This window comes from Podarcis pityusensis (assembly GCF_964106645.2).
Source record: "Podarcis pityusensis genome assembly, chromosome: 10".
NCBI lineage: Eukaryota > Metazoa > Chordata > Lepidosauria > Squamata > Lacertidae > Podarcis > Podarcis pityusensis.
This window is the reverse complement of record NC_138035.1, coordinates 4,178,620-4,194,362: the sequence shown is the minus strand read 5'-3', so window position 1 is coordinate 4,194,362 and position 15,743 is coordinate 4,178,620. Positions and strand designations below refer to the sequence as shown.

General features: G+C 49.4%; 3 protein-coding genes across 12 annotated transcripts in view; 2 read left to right on the top strand and 1 right to left on the bottom strand.

Annotated features, from left to right (window-relative positions):
* The window catches only part of LOC308486423 (uncharacterized protein), a 55,121-nt gene that overhangs the window by 2,336 nt on the left and 37,042 nt on the right, over positions 1–15,743 (top strand). Inside the window, exon 2 of one of the 3 annotated variants that reach the window (XM_081023264.1) lies at positions 479–1,522. The exons of the other annotated variants lie outside the window; for them this stretch is intronic. The gene's annotated coding sequence lies outside the window, so the exon portion shown is untranslated. Of the gene's footprint in view, positions 1–478; positions 1,523–15,743 lie in introns of those variants that run through there. 3 annotated transcript variants of the gene reach the window in all.
* LOC308486304 (uncharacterized protein) overlaps positions 1–15,743 on the top strand; it is a 174,763-nt gene that overhangs the window by 124,130 nt on the left and 34,890 nt on the right. For 2 of the 7 annotated variants that reach the window (XM_081023026.1, XM_081023024.1), the window contains exon 1: positions 15,244–15,448. The exons of the other annotated variants lie outside the window; for them this stretch is intronic. The gene's annotated coding sequence lies outside the window, so the exon portion shown is untranslated. Of the gene's footprint in view, positions 1–15,243; positions 15,449–15,743 lie in introns of those variants that run through there. 7 annotated transcript variants of the gene reach the window in all.
* The window catches only part of LOC308486268 (uncharacterized protein), a 157,083-nt gene continuing 142,945 nt past the window's right edge, over positions 1,606–15,743 (bottom strand). Inside the window, exons 1-6 of one of the 2 annotated variants that reach the window (XM_081022880.1) lie at positions 13,170–13,268; positions 10,932–11,439; positions 10,651–10,732; positions 10,341–10,423; positions 5,473–5,599; positions 1,606–4,159 (exon numbers count right to left, since the gene is read on the bottom strand). In XM_081022880.1, the coding sequence (XP_080879006.1) occupies positions 2,985–4,159; positions 5,473–5,599; positions 10,341–10,423; positions 10,651–10,732; positions 10,932–11,360 (1,896 nt within the window). In that variant the 5' untranslated portion in view covers positions 11,361–11,439; positions 13,170–13,268 and the 3' untranslated portion in view covers positions 1,606–2,984. Of the gene's footprint in view, positions 4,160–5,472; positions 5,600–10,340; positions 10,424–10,650; positions 10,733–10,931; positions 11,440–13,169; positions 13,269–15,743 lie in introns of those variants that run through there. The other variant, XM_081022881.1, reaches the window with a different exon arrangement.

Here is a 15,743-nt window from a genome sequence, read left to right as displayed (position 1 = left end):
TCTCTAAAGCGTTTATTTACAGGAGTAAATCAGTCTGTACAACCATCAGAGCTTTCCGACATCATCTCTGTGCTCAAAGCACGCTCAGACTAAAAACTGAAAGTAACTCACAAAGACTGTGACGATAGCGTCGCGTAGACGCTTCTCCCCCCAGTTAGAGAGCATCACAGGAGGTTAACCCTATAACCAGCATACTCCACAGCCCTTTTTGGAGCTCCTTGCAATCTCTCTTTCTTTGAACAACCCTGGACATTTTGCTGCCATCAGCAAACTTTGCCCCCTCCTAAGTCTAGATCATTTATGAACAAGTTGAAAAGCCACAGGTCCCAATACTGATCTTGAGTGGACTCCACTTTCTGCTCCTCTCCATTCAGAGAACTGTTTACTCTCTTGGTGTTTCAGAAGGAGAGCTGCCTTCCTGGTGGTGGGATGGCGATGAGCCGAAAGAGGGAGAAAGAGGAGTAGACCGGAAGGGGAGATGTTGCAAGCTGAGGAGGAAACAGGGTTTGGTGAGCGGGAAGAGGCTGGGGCAGAGAGCAGTTCAGACTCAGAGTGAGGAGAGGGGGGGGCAGGAGACCCAGAGGAGGCCGGCTGCTGAAGCATCCAGGGAGACTCCCCCTCCTGCTGCAACCAGCTCCCCTCGCCCCTGGTCTAGAGCACACAGGGAAATCCAGTTCAGACCCCATGAGCCTGTACATGATATTAAGAGGTGTTGTTTTTTCGTCCTAACATACATCACTTTAATCTTATTGATAATGAACTGTATTTTCTGTCCATTCACTCCCTTTGAAGAAGTCCTTTTGGGGCTCCTTGCAATTTCTCTTTCTTTGAACAACCCTGGACAATTTACTGCCATCAGCAAACTTTGCCCCCTCCCTGCTCCCTCCGAAGTCTAGATCATTTATGAACAAGTTGAAAAGCCACAGGTCCCAATACTGTTCTTGAGGGGACTCCGCTTTCTGCTCCTCTCCATTCAGAGACTGTCCGTTTACTCTCTTGGTGTTTCAGAAGGAGGGCTGCCTCAGACAGAGGGGGCACATTTATACTAGGGGCACATTTCTGGGGTCCCCATGGTGCCCCCCAACCTGGCTCCACTCAGCCAGGGCAGCTGCATTTTGTTTCGCTGCAGGTGAACCTTCTCCCAGCAACTTGGGATCTTAAAGGAACTTTGACGGGGGCAGAGGGAGCACAGCTTCCCCACACTTGTGAAGGAGCCGTAGGAGGGGGAAGGCAGGCGTAATTGGAGGGGGGAGAGGTGTGGAGGAATCAGTGAGAAGGAGCTTCTGGAGCCTGTGCTGCCCCCTCCCTGCCTGCTCCCTGAAACTTTCCTGAGCCTCTCCCCGTTTCATTTCCATGACTGGGGGTCCCGCACAGCCCTTAGGGCACCTCAGTATCTTGGGGGGGGGGAAGCTATTTTGTTTGCTGAGGGCAGGGACACAATCCTGTCTCATTGCGGGGTGTCAGGCTTTTAGGTAAGAGGCTCAGGGGGAAAAGCACCGAGAAGGAAAAAATCCTGGGGTGCTGATTTCCTCCACTGCCCAGCTCCCCAGGGGGCCACACCCTGCGGTCCCTCCGGGGTCAGCAAAGAAGGAGAATCCAGGCATGTTAAAGGAGCAAAACAGTGGTCAGGAGACCGGAGCTTTATTTGTTGCAACAAGGTTCATCCCCACAAAGAGTAGGAACCCCGAGAAGATGGCTGCATGAACTTTTAAGAGTTCTACCCCCTTTCTCATAATAAATTCTCCAACAACTTCATCAATACATGACATGGGGCTTTTTCGGGGGTTGTTGCTGTTGGTGTTTTGTATTTATATTTTAGATCTTGTTGTGATTCATGTGGAAATTGTTCAATTTTTCAATCCCAGCATTCCAAACTACCCCTATCGCCGTCTAGCATTACCTAAAATTTACTCTTCTACTGTAATTACATTAATATATTAATGTCATTGATACATGTGTACACAATTTTAAATACAAACACCAAGACATTTCACTGAAACTTTAAGTAAACGCGCATGCATGCACTTTCCAAGAGTCTCATTCGAGAGTCAGTGTGGTACAGTGCTTAAGACTTTTGGACTAGGGAGACCTGGGAGACCTGGGTTCAAATCGCCACTCAGCCATGCAGCTCACTGGGTGATGGCTTCGCGGCCCAACCTACCTCACAGGGTTGTTTTCAGGATTAAACAATGAGGGGGAGAACGACTTAAGACCACACTGAGCTTCTTGAAGAAACAGGTGGTATATAAAGGCATCCAATAAATTTCAGTAAGAAGAAAGGTAAGATTCTGCTCTTAGGCAAGAAGAATCAGCTGCACAAATATAAGATGGGGGATACCAGGCTTGCCAGTAGTACATGTGGAAAAGGGGTCTTAGACTAACATGAGTCAACAGTATGATGCAGCAGCAAAAAAGGCTGTTATTCTAGGCTGCGTCCAAAGAACTCCAAGTGTCCAGATCAAGAGAAGTAACAGCCCCACTTTCTTCTGCCTTGTTCAGACCACACCTGGAGTCCTGTGTCCGGTTCTGGGTGCCCCAATGTAAGAAGGATTTTGACAAGCTGGAAGGTGTGCAGAGGGGGTTGACCAAGACAATTAAGCGTTGGGAAACCAAGCCTTCTGAGGAACAGGAAGGGCTGTCAGGTGGAAGATTGAACAAGCTTGTTTTCACTGGCTCTGGAGGCTGGGACCCAAACCAATGGCTTCAAATTAGAGACGCCCTTGGAAGGTTGTGGACTCTCCTTCCTTGGAGGTTTGTAAGGAGAAGTTTGAAGGCAATGTGTCATGGAAGCTTTAGTTGAGAGTCCTGCAGTGGACTAGATGACTCAGGGGTCTCCTGCAGGTCTAAAATTCTATGATTCTCCCCTGTATGAATTCTTTGATGGGCCATGAGCGTGGTCCTCTTACCGAAGCTCTTTTCACATTCCAAGCACTGATATGGTTTCTCACCACTGTGAATTCTTTGATGGAAAGTGAGACCGGAGCTCACAGTGAAGCTCTTCCCACATTGGGAGCACTGTTATGGTTTCTCACCACTGTGAATTCTTGGGTGTGCCACGAGACTGGCACAGTGACTAAACGTCTTTTCACATTCCAAGCACTGATATGGTTTTCCCCCTGTGTGAATTCTTTGGTGGGAAGTGAGATCGGCTCTCTGGAGGAAACTCTTTCCACAATCCAATCATTGATAGGATTTCTCCCCGGTATGAATGCTTTGATGGGTAGCGAGATGGGCGCTTTTACAGAAGCTCTTTCCACGTTCCAAGCACTGTGAATTCTTTGGTGGGAAGTGAGATTGGCTCTATGGCAGTAACTCTTTCCACATTCCGAGCACTGATAGGGTTTCTCACCAGTGTGACATCTTTGATGGGAAGTGAGATTTTGCTTCCGACTGAAGCTCTTCCCACATTCCAAGCACTGATAGGGTTTCTCACCACTGTGAATTCTTTGATGGGAAATGAGACTTGCCTTCTGACTGAAGCTGTTTCCACAAGTCACGCACTGATAGGGTTTCTCCCCAGTATGAATTCTTTGGTGGGAAGCGAGACCGGAGCTCACAGTGAAACTCTTCCCACATTCTGAGCACTGATAGGGTTTCTCACCACTGTGAATTCTTTGATGGGCCGTGAGATTCGCCCTGTGATTAAAGCTCCGCCCACATTCCGAGCACTGATAGGGTTTCTCACCTGTATGAATTATTTGATGGGCTGTGAGATGGGTGCTCTGACTGAAGCTCTTTCCACACTCTCGGCATTGAAATGGCTTCTCTCCCCTGTGAATTCTCTGATGTTTACGGAAGGTTGTGCTTGTATTAAAGCTTTCCCTACAATCCAAGCCCTGATAGGGTTTCTCCCTGCTGTGAGTTATTTGATGTGAAATGAGATGTGCACTGTTACTGAAGCTCTTTTCACATTCCAAGTATTTCAGTGGGTCCTCCCCTGTGGGAATTATTTCCTGTGAAGTGAGGCTTTCATTCCAACAGAAAGTTCCCCCCCATTCAGAGAACTGAGAGGGTTTCTTCTCAATAGCATTTCTTTGGTGGGTAGTCGAATGGGAGCTGTGACTGAAGCTCTCTCCACACTCCAAGAGTGGCAATGGCTTCTCCACTGTGTGGATTCTGTCATGGGTGTCCTCGCTCTCAATTTCCAAATCATCACCACCTGCAGTGAAGAAATGGATTAGAGCTGCAGGAAGAAATGGAGTGCCACTGTATTTAATATTGATCTCTAACCCTTGTGATAGAGGAAGAATTCCATGCATCAACATTGGTGACCACACACTAGAGGCGGTCAGTGTTAGAAACAGAGATAGGACAGCTACGACAGAAAGAGGACCTTAAACCTAGGATACGGGCGCAACAATGGAATGTCTAGGTGCACTCTCTTATGACAAAAATACAAAGCTGAAAAGGAATGAACAGCAGCTAAAATAATATGTTCATTTTTCACATGGTCTAATCCTTCCCCTGCCCACCCCCCTGATTTTTAAAGGAGGTCTCTCCTTCAGTCTTCAGAGAGTAGCTGGAAGTGGGGAGGCAGAAAAAGGTCCTTCTTTCCTTCCACTCTGCAGTTTTAATCCGAAATCCTAGGTGCAGTTCTGCACTCAGAGCTCAGAAACTACTCTTGTCTATGACATTCCCTGTTGCAAAATGCACCTAGAACCATGCGAGTTTCAGACACTGGAGGTGGTGGATGATTGTGTCTACCTAAGAAACCAACAACCTCTTCGTTGATGCTGACCTGGACAAGTGTACTGGCGAGGAAGCTATGGCAATGGCTCACCTCTCCAAAAGAGTACAGTGGTACCTCTGGTTAAGAACTTAATTCATTGTGGGGGTCTGTTCTTAACCTGAAACTGTTCTTAACCTGAGGTATCACTTTAGCTAATGAGGTCTCCTGTTGATGTCGTGCCGCTGCTGCATGATTTCTGTTCTCATCCTGAAGCAAAGTTCTTAACCCGAGGTACTATTTCTGGGTCAGCGTACTCTGGAACCTGAAGCGCCTGGAACCTGAAGCGTCTGGAACCCAAGGGACCACTGTATGGGAGAATGGGATGCTAACCATTCAATACCAAGATGAAGGTCTATCAGGATTGTGTGTTGAGCAAGCTGCTTTGTGAAGTGAGTCATGGACAATTACAACCATCTGAAACAACCCCTCAATGCCTTCCACAAGCTCTGTGTCAGGAAGATTTTGGGCAATACAAGGCAGGACAGTGTCAAACAAAGATGTGCTCTCCTAACCTCAAATTCCCAGCATGTTCCCATTCCAATCTCAGCAATGTCTATGCTGGCTAGATCATGTCCATGGTCAAAACAGTCAATAGCCCTCCATTTAAGGTGAGTTTAAGGGGTATTAGAATCCCAGATGCTGCAAGTGGCCCTGTAGAGCTCCCTCAAAACCAGGGAGGCTTATCACAGAGAGAGATGCATGGAATTTCCAAAGAGAGATTAGGATCCACAAGGGAGCCTTACTGAGAGAGGCCACAATCCCACGATTCTCCTCCATGACTTCCTTATGCAGAGCTCTCTGGTCAGGAAACAGCAACGCCCATTCCTCGTCTGTGAAATGAACAGCGACATCTTCAAAGCACACTGGACCCTAAGAGAGAAAGGAAAAGGTCCTCTTTAGACAGCACTAAGGTTGTCTGCTACACATTGCTCTGTTTCTTTCTGCTCATTAAATGGTGTTTTGTTTCAATGGGATCGTCCTGCTGCACATTTTAATTTGGGTGCTCCTTTTAATGTCTTAATGGAATTCTTTTCTTGTGTGATTTAGTGATGGACATTAATCTTTGTGTAAATGGGTGGAACACTTCATTGTGTTCTTAAAACCCTTCTGTCTGTGCCAGATGGAAGGATCCCCTCTCTGCTCCCCATGTGCTGTTCTTGGGGGGGGGACCCTTCTGATGCCCTAAACACAACTTCAAGAAGTGCACTGGGGGAATGGAGGGGAGGAGAAGGTGGGGAAAACCCCATTGTGCAACTGATGTAACAGGATAGGTGAATCCTGGGAACTGTTTTTTAGGCATGATGAACTGCTTATAAGTCTATTTTAGCATTCAATGATAACTCTAGAAATAAAACTACAATGATTTATTGACAATGACCTTCAGAAGGCGAGTTAAGGCAAGGTGGCTGTTCCTTATTCTCAGCACATTAAGCTTTTCGAACAGCATTCCCTGTTGGATAAAAGCACCAATGCAAAAGCCAGCAGCAGGTGGCTGGAAAGCAAAACAGGATGTTGCTGTCTGGAGATGTACTGTTGGAGAAAAGGGGGAGTCTTTTCTCTGTACTGAGCACCGGATGTTAGCTCAGAGTGCCATCTGACCTGTGCTGGAAGTTCAGGGGCGGAGTTTGTGACTCTTCTAATGGAGTCTGAAGGGTGCAGTCACGATTCAATGTACTGCTGAATGACAGGAATAAAAAGTCATGTAAAAGGACTCCTGTCTGTCTCATTTACCCTCCTGGGGGGGGGGGAAGCAAGGTGAGAGAAGCAGAGGGTGTGTTCTCCTCACGTCTAATGAGGAGAATCGCCAGTTTACGACCTAGTCTGCCGGGAGACGCAGACGGAAAGTAAACAAGTATCTCACTCAGTTCGCCTCGGGGGAGGCCAGCTACCTCTGGCTGTGAGCTGAGATACTGACATATGGCAGCATTCGGTGGTTGCGATTCATCGAACATCTGCATGAGAGGCTGGTGAATTGTCCTCCTCTGCTCCGAGGGAGAAGATAAGCGTCTGAGGCAGCCAGAGGCTGAAATGACGGATGGACCCAGAGGAACGTGTTTTTAAAGCAACGGAGCTCAAGGTATGCTGCATTTTGGGCTAAAAGTGTGAACACAGATTGATTTTATTCTCTGGTTCATGGGAGAGCTGCGTTTGAAAAAGCAACAGTCCGGGAGGAGAGGCCTGCAGCTCAGAGGCTAAGCCTGCATTCCACAAATTCCTGTGGTTAAGATAAAGCCTTCCCGCATGCACGGTAGCTAAAAGAAGCCCGTCAGAGACGTGGAAATTTACTGGCTACGCAGATGGTTCTGAGATGAGCCTGGGAAGCGAAAGATTGTTTTGTCTATGTTGCCGAAGCTGTGCAAGGTCTGAGAAACAGCTTGCAGCCTGCCTGGAAAGGCGTAAACAACCCAGCAAAAGGCTATTGGAATTTTAGCAAGGCTGGACTGTGAGAGAGAGGCTTGGCTTCAAGATGGATGCCAAGAAAGGGGGAGCGCTGCCTTACCCACCTCTCTTAAATAATGACAATTATTCATCTTGGTCTGTAAAGATGAAGGCCCTGCTGCAGAATCAGAGGCTTTTTGACGTAATTGAAAACCCCATCCCTGCAGCACCAACCAGAGGTTGGGAATCACAGAACGTGAGGGCCAGGACTGCTATAATTCTGTGTGTCTGAGATGAGCAGCTTGTGCATATCCAGCATTTAGAAAATGCGAAAGAGGTTTGGGATACACTGCGTACAACGCATCAGAGAGATGCTGGTTCTTCAGCGTTGCTGTATTTTGAGAAGTTGACCAATCTGAGATTAGCGCCTGATGGAGATGTTCAAGCGCACCTGACAGAAATGAAGTTTCTGCGTCAACAGATGGTGGAACGCAATTTCCGTCTACAGGAGGAAGTGTTTTGCTTCATGATGATAAACAGCCTGAACCGGACTTACAAGGTTGTTGCCAGTCAGCTTGGTTCCCTACCAGCGGCAGACCTGACTGCGGAGAGAGTGTGTGCGGTGGTTCTGAATGAACACGACAGACTTGCTGCACTGGAAGTGAAGGACAGGGGGAGGCAAGAACAGAGTTCAAATCTTCCCACTGCTGATGCTACTGGAGAGCATGCTGTAGCATTGAGTGCCGTCCGATGCTACAATTGTGGACAGACTGGGCATCTACAGCGGAACTGTAGAAAGCCGCGACAGTCAAAAGGAGTCAAGAACAGCTCAACGAAGTCTGAGGCATCAGGCAAAAGCCGTACCAAGTGCCAGGTGAAACCTGCAAAGGCTATGATGGCGAAAGGAACCACGCCAGATGTTGGGAACGCATTCATAATCGACACTGGCGCCACGAAACACATGTGCCCGCACCGAGAACTGTTTTCGACGTTGAAGAAGCAAAGCTTCACTGTGAATCAGGCCAACGGTCAAGAGCTGGAAGCAACCGGAATTGGGACTGTGTATCTTGAGAGTCTGAACTTGACTATAAGCGATGTTTACCTGGTTCCAGAACTGAGTTTTAATCTGCTGAGTGTGTCGCAGATCGCAAAGAAAGAACTGAAACTGTCCTATGATGCTAAAAGATGCAAGATCTACAAAGATGGAGAACTGTTTCTTACTGCCAGAGAGAAAGATGGACTGTATTTGTTGACTTTTGATCAAAGTGATTACATGAAATGTAATTCTTCTGATTCTAACGAAATTTCTCTTGCAGGTGTGACCAACACGGACACCAGGAAGGTGACCAAGAAGGTCGACAGAGCATTTCAGCGGGTGTATGCTGATGTGATTGGTCCTCTAGCACCATCTAGGGGCGGTGCAAAATATTACCTTGTGTGTGTTGATTGTTTCACAAATTATTCTTGGGTTTTTATGATGGAGAAACCACAAGAGATCTTAGAGAGGTTTCAGGAGTTTTGTGACAAGGTTAAAAATATGCATGATGCTAACATTGATTGTCTCTTCACAGATGACAAACAAGTTTTTCTGTTACAGAAGTTTCAGAAGTTCCTGGATGGAAAAGGGATAGACCACAAAGTTTCAGTTTCAGCCGAAGCGTGGAACAGGGGGGTCTGTGTAAGAGTGAACAAAGAATTGCAAAAGGGGATGAATGCGCAATTGCTGAGTTCACATTTGCCACATGAGTATTGGGCCGAGTCACTAGCGTCCTATCTTCACGTGTGGTTGAGAAAAGTCTCAACAGAGTTGGGATGTTCTCCTTTTGAGAAGCTGTTCAAAAGAAAACCTTCTGTTGCCTATTTTAAGGTTTTCGGATCTCATGTGAGAACAGAAGCTCCAGGTGGAGTAAAGAATGCCAGAGGCATTTTTGTGGGTTATGAAAAGGGTCTCTACAGAGTAATTTTGTCTGATTCTGGTCAGGTGATTCTCACAAAGTTTCTAGAGAGTGCTCCAGAAAAGGAGCGGGTTATAGAACACACATTTCCCACAGAGAGCGATTCAGATGATGATTTTTCTGATGTCACAGATTACAGTGGTACTGATGATGACAGTGAGAGCTCAGAGAGTTCAGTTGACACAGTCATTGAGAGGAAATCTCACACAATGGATAGACCTTCACAGGTGAAGGAAGAACCACTGTTAGCTATTGCTACTGGTTCTCAACAGAGTCCAGAGGTTGAACCAGTGAGCACAGAGGATCAGCACCTCACACGCAGGTCTGAGAGAGTTACAGGGTGTACCACCAAAGAGGTACTCAAAAGAGTTTGCTAACTTAGCTGTTGCATGTGTTGCTATTGTTAACAACTCAAAACAGGTTAAAGCAGTGTCTAAGTCAGAGAAAAAGACACAACAGAGAGTAGCAAGCCAAGGCAATGCAGAAGCACTCATTCCTTGGAAGCCAGACAACCAGAGAGGTACACTGGTGAAACCAGTGGTGGGGAGTTCCAAGGGTGGAACTGAAACAACAGGGGACTGTTATATGTATAACAACTGTTTGTTTTCTTCTCTGGATCATGTTTTGCCTATTGATGCTTTTGGGGGAGATTGTTGGATAAAAGCACCAATGCAAAAGCCAGCAGCAGGTGGCTGGAAAGCAAAACAGGATGTTGCTGTCTGGAGATGTACTGTTGGAGAAAAGGGGGAGTCTTTTCTCTGTACTGAGCACCGGATGTTAGCTCAGAGTGCCATCTGACCTGTGCTGGAAGTTCAGGGGCGGAGTTTGTGACTCTTCTAATGGAGTCTGAAGGGTGCAGTCACGATTCAATGTACTGCTGAATGACAGGAATAAAAAGTCATGTAAAAGGACTCCTGTCTGTCTCATTTCCCCTCCTGGGGGGGGGGGGAAGCAAGGTGAGAGAAGCAGAGGGTGTGTTCTCCTCACGTCTAATGAGGAGAATCGCCGGTTTACGACCTAGTCTGCCGGGAGACGCAGACGGAAGGTAAACAAGTATCTCACTCAGTTCACCTCGGGGGAGGCCAGCTACCTCTGGCTGTGAGCTGAGATACTGACATTCCCAGCCTCTTGGCTTCTGTCCAGGCTGCCCTTGACAAAGATGCCTTCAGAGAAGCTTGGACAGAAGCCAAGAGGAGGAGAGAGATTCCTTGGGGGCCAGAGGCACCCTGGCTGCCCCACCCCTCAGCCCCCTTCCCCACAGGGCTCCCTCCCTCTACCTGAGCTGCTTCCACAGCCGTTGCTTCTCCTTCCCCACCAGGAATAGATGGAAGAGGAGGTCTTGCTGGCATCATCTGGTCACCTGCAAGAGACAGAGGTAAGTGGGAAGCCAGGAGTGCAGCTGCTCTCCAAAAAGTCTCACCTTCTGAGTGCGTCTGGACATTTGGAACCATTTCATAATTTAGTTGGGTTAAAAAATACATCTCCCTCCTTGGTGCTCTTGGCCCCAAGTGTCTCCCCCCCCCCCCAAAAAAAAGATGACAAGAACCCATGGAAAGGGACCAAACAGAGAACGGACTCCTTCCTTACCCAGCAGCCTCTCTCTGGTGTCCAACGGAGTCCTTTTGGTCTCAGAGGAATCTGGGCCCATTTCTGCAAACAGATCCTGTCTCTGAAATAGCAACGAAGATTCAAAACAGAGAATATGAAGAAGAGTTAGAAAAGGAAGACAGAGGCAAAAACTGAAGGGCAATCTGATAATATTCAATGGCTGCTTTCCAAAAAAGGATGGTATATTAACAGAGAATTTTCAGATATTGTCACTCACGTTCGGAGCCCCTTTGGAGTACCTAGAGGAAAGTCTCTCTCACCTGCCTTCTCTCTGCCTGCTTTCTCTCCTCTGCCTGACTCAGGAGGAAGCCTTCGGCCAGGGCCACTGCTTGGGAACTGGTCTCCGCTCCGCATTCCCTCACCCAGTTCTCCATCTCCAGTGGAAGGACAGCCAGGAACTGCTCCAAGATCACCAGGTCCAGCATCTCAGCTTTTGTGTGCCTTTCTGGCTTCAGCCATTGATGGTAAAGGTTGTAGAGTCGGCTGCAAACCTCTCGAGGTCCTTTGGCCTCCTGGAAGCAGAACTGCCTGAACTGCTGACTCTGAGCCTCTGAGCAGATGGTGTCCTCCTCACTCAGGATCTTCTGCACAGTTTTTCCCCAAAATTCCCCACGGCTCCCGGTTCTGATGGCATGGCTTCTTCCTGCTTCAGGGCCAGCTGAGTTTTTCTCATCCATCTGTGCTCTCATGAAGCCTCCAAGAGAGATGAAGGAATCCCTTGATCTTCTGCCAAGTTCTGTCTGTCCGAATTACAGGTCCTTGCAAATTCTACAAAGCAAATACATTGTTCTGTTACAAAACTGACATATTGCCTAGAGGAGAAAAATGTTCCGTGAGGAAGTATGTATGAGTTTTGGAAGAGCCAGCTCTGGACTGCACCACTACCCAGACTCTGAGGTTTCTATCAAAAGGAGAAGGAGAAGTAAGTCTCCAGCCCTCCTAGAGGGAAAGTGACCATGCAAAATGTGCAGGGAACTGTTGGTCTTTCTGAGAGATGAATCACCCTGGTTACTCCTGCCTTTCAGAGTTTTCAATCAAGGAATGAAGTCAGAACTGTGATTGACATGTGACTCATTTGTACTGAGTGTTATCTGAGCATTGGGTTATAGTGGAGGGCCTAACCCAGGGTTCCTCAAGAGTTGCTCTCCTGCCCAAACCCATTTCAGAGCACATTTATTCCCTTATCTGGCTAACTCCTGAGGGCCAAGTGGATGAGGCCAAATGACATGTGGGTGGGGTCAAAGGACAGCACTCAAAAACAAATAAAGTGGGATTCGCCTTTCTATGCGTGCCGTGCGTTTTCAACTATTCTTATTGCTTATTTCAACAGTTCTTATCAATCTGCTCTTGGAGATTCAGATGACGAGCAGGGAACTAACAATAATGATGATGATGATGATGATGATGATGTTACATTGCCTAACACTCCCCCTCCCCCGTCATGAATACTTGGGGACACCTGGGTCCATCATGGTCGCTTGAGGCTCAGGTGCCCGTGTCCAGCTCAGGCTAGTTCCGCACCCCACAGACCTTTAGGGACAGAGAGGACACCAGATGGGATGGTTGCAACGCTCTCTGTGTGGAACTGCCTTGAAGGCGACTCTGGGAACTGGCCCAAAATGCAGCAGCCAGATGATTGGCTGGGCTGCCTCTCTTTATGAATGGCATTTCTCTCCCACCTCTTTGTCCAAGGAGATCAAGGTGGCATCTGTGGGTCTACCCCACACCACTGAGTCCCCTCACAACAAACACGTTGGATTTCTGTTTTAAAACAATTGCACTGGTTGTTTCCTTTCCAGCAGGACCTCTCCTGCTCTCAATGCCTTGGCTTGTGAGACCTCCAGTGGTGCTTTCATAGAACTATAGAGGTGGATGGCACCCCAAGGATCATCTAGCTCAACCCCAAGCAATCTCAGAGGACACACTTGCATCTGGAGGAACTAAGCACTGGAGGAGAAACTGAGCCCTGCAGGATCAGGCCATAGGGCTGCCCCATAGAGCAGAGGAAACCCCCCCCCCATCGCCCTCTCCTCCTCCTCCACGGATTGGTCTCCTTCTCTTTTAACGCCACCTTTATTGGTGGCCTCCCTGGCTCTTGTGGGAGGCAGTTCCACAGGTTTTACTCTGCCCTGCAAGAGGAAGCGCTTTCTCTTCTCTGCCCCCTTCCTTCCTTCCTTCCTTCCTTCCTTCCTTCCTTCCTTCCTTCTCCTTGCACAGGTGAGGTTTTAGGGACCAGGGTATATTTCATGTCTGAATGTTTCCATCTGCGGACAACCTCTGTTGTAAAAGGGGACTGATCCATACATCGGAATGGGGTTTATTTGCATGCATTTCCCCGAGACCCCTCCCCAAGGGGCCAGCAGCGCATCCATGCAAAGGAAGAGCAGAGCTGCCGCCCTCCTGCGACCCTCCGCGCCCTGACTTGCCCCCCTCTCGCCATGCAGCGCTGGGACCCCCGCTCTCCCCATGGGCCCTATGCTGGGAGAGAAGAGACTCACCGGATCCCAGCAGGCGCCCCCAGGCAGCCTCTGCAGAGCCGAACCAAGGGGACCCCCACACGCCCGACTTCTTGTAGGAAAGGGAGGGGTTGGGCTTTCGCTCTGGAGGACCCTGCCCCCCCCCCCGTCTTACTTTCTTCTCTAGGAATCTAGCTCGTTTCCGTTTAACCCTTGGCAAGCCGAGCTCAGTCAACTCACGCCTCTCCCTCTTTCGAGAGCCGGAGCATCGTGCAGCAATTGCATCCCGAGACGGCGGAGTAGGAGAGGTTTATGGATTACTTCCGACAAGGGATACATTCAGTTATGGACAGCAGCTGAACGGCCCCCTAACAGCTGGCCCCTGAACACGGGTCCTAAGAAATCTTCACTGGCTCCCGGTCCGTTTCTGAGCACCATTCAAAGTGCTGGCGCTGACCTTGAAAGCCCCAAATGGTCTCAGCTCAGTAGAAGGGGAGGAGCGTCTCCACGTCCATCGCTCAGCCCGGACACTGAGGTCCAGCTCCGAGGGTCTTCTGGCAGGTCCCTCATTGCGAGAAGTGAGGTTACAGAGGGCCTTCTCGGTTGTCGTGACTGCCCTGTGGAACGCCCTCCCACCAGATGTCAAGGAGACAAACCTCCATAGACGCCTAAAAGCAGCTCCGTATCGGGAAGCTTTTAATATTTCATGTTGGGTCATGTTTTCTTCTATTCTTTTGGAAGCTGCCCAGAGACAATGTTCTTGTTCTTGTTGTACATGTTGTTGTCGTTGGACATCCAGCTTTTCATAGCCAACAACACAGAGATAAAGGGCTGCTCTGTTCTGTGCTTTTGGACTCCTATGTGGGCTTATGGTTCTGGTGCTTGTGGATCTCATGGGATTTAATGTCTTGCCATTATAAATGCACAGGGATAAGCGCATTTACAAAGAGACACATTTCCGCAAAAAGACCCAAACTCCGGCATGTAGCCACAGGTGATACAATAGGAGCCGTTCTGCAAATGGCCTTTGCAACACAACTCACTGGGTGGTAACAAAGTAGACACATTTGCCTCTTTACAACGTAGCCCCGTTTCCTCAATGAATCGACCCATTTCTTCATGAAATGTAACTTCTGCCAGTGAAACCTGAGCTGAAATAGTACGGAGAGCAAAACAGCAGCCCTGTCTGACCCCAGTCAGCCTCCTGGCTCCCCCAGTCACGTGGCAGGAGATTCTTCCTGAGGGCCCCCCCCCCCGTGAGAAGGGTATGACATCATGGATGATCCATTGATGATCCACATGATCCAAGCAGACTTGTCCAAAGAGCAGGTCTCTATGCCTGAATGAAACGGGTCTGCGGTGATGGATTCTGGAGTCAAGAAATCCGCCCTTTCCGACGATCTCTCAGGGTGGCCAGGAAAAGGCAGGGAGCAGGAATCGCCAGGCATCCCGACGGACAGACTTGTCATGTTGCCAAAACACGAACTCGGAGTCTGATCTGATTTCCGTGTACAACTCATTTTGTGACGCAGCCGGGGATGTTTTTGGGGTGCTCTCTCAGTAATAGGGGGGCTACTATCTTAGGCTGTATAAATTGCAACGCGCTTTAGTTCCGGGCTGCTTCATTCCTTGCAGGGGGGGGGGGGGCTCTGCGCGGAAACAGATCTCTTCCTGGCCTCATTGTGCCACCTCTGACAGAGACACAAGGGATGAATAGTGCCGGGTGTGTGTGTGTGTGCGCGCGCGCGTGTGTGCAAAAGCCCAAGCCCCATTTTCCCCGTAACACAGGAGTCACAGAGCCCAACCCGCTGCTCAATGTGCACCTATACCTAAAACGTGGAATGGATCTAAGATCATGGCATGGGGGGCAGGAAGGATTTTGCAATGTAAACATTGTAGGGGGGGACCCCACTTTGCAGCTGGATTTCCGGGATCAGGCCCTCCCCCGCTCTCCTCATCCCCAGAAGGAAGAAGGGAGGGAGAAAACCTTCATCTCCTTCGCCCCCCACAATTCCTCCCTTCCCGGTACGTCCTCCTCTCACCCCGCCCCCACAACCCTCAACCCCCCCCCCCGTATGTCGCACCTCTTTCGCCTCTTCCTCCTCCTCCAATCCGGCTTCTGCTTCCGGAATGAGGGGGGAGAGCCCTCCTCCCAAACTGCCTGCTTCTCCCGCAAGTGGAGCTTCTGCGCCGGAATGCTGCTCTGCGGCGTAGCTCGGGGGGGGGCGCTTTTCGGAAAAGGGAGGAGGGGCGGCAGGGGACCCCCCCCCCCCGTGGATGTTGCAGGAAAGGAAAGGAGAATCGGGAGCGAGAACAAAGAGGTATAGGGGTCGCGGAGGAGAGGGGAGAAAAGGATCCAGAGACCCCCGCCAGCTCCCCCAAGCGCCTTCCGTGGGGCTTGGATCCCTGCGAGCGTGCTGCGAAGGGGGCTTTCCTTGGCCCCTTAGGCGCCTTGGCAGCGGCGGACATGGGGAATCTACGCAGGGGGTCCCCACGAGGGCCCCCTTGCCCCGTTTCCCCCGCGTAGGCATCCCTGGGGTCCTGTGGGCTCCGCACGGATAAAGCCAGGCCATGAAAGGGTTAACGGGCATGAGGGACACCTGGATAGAGACCCGC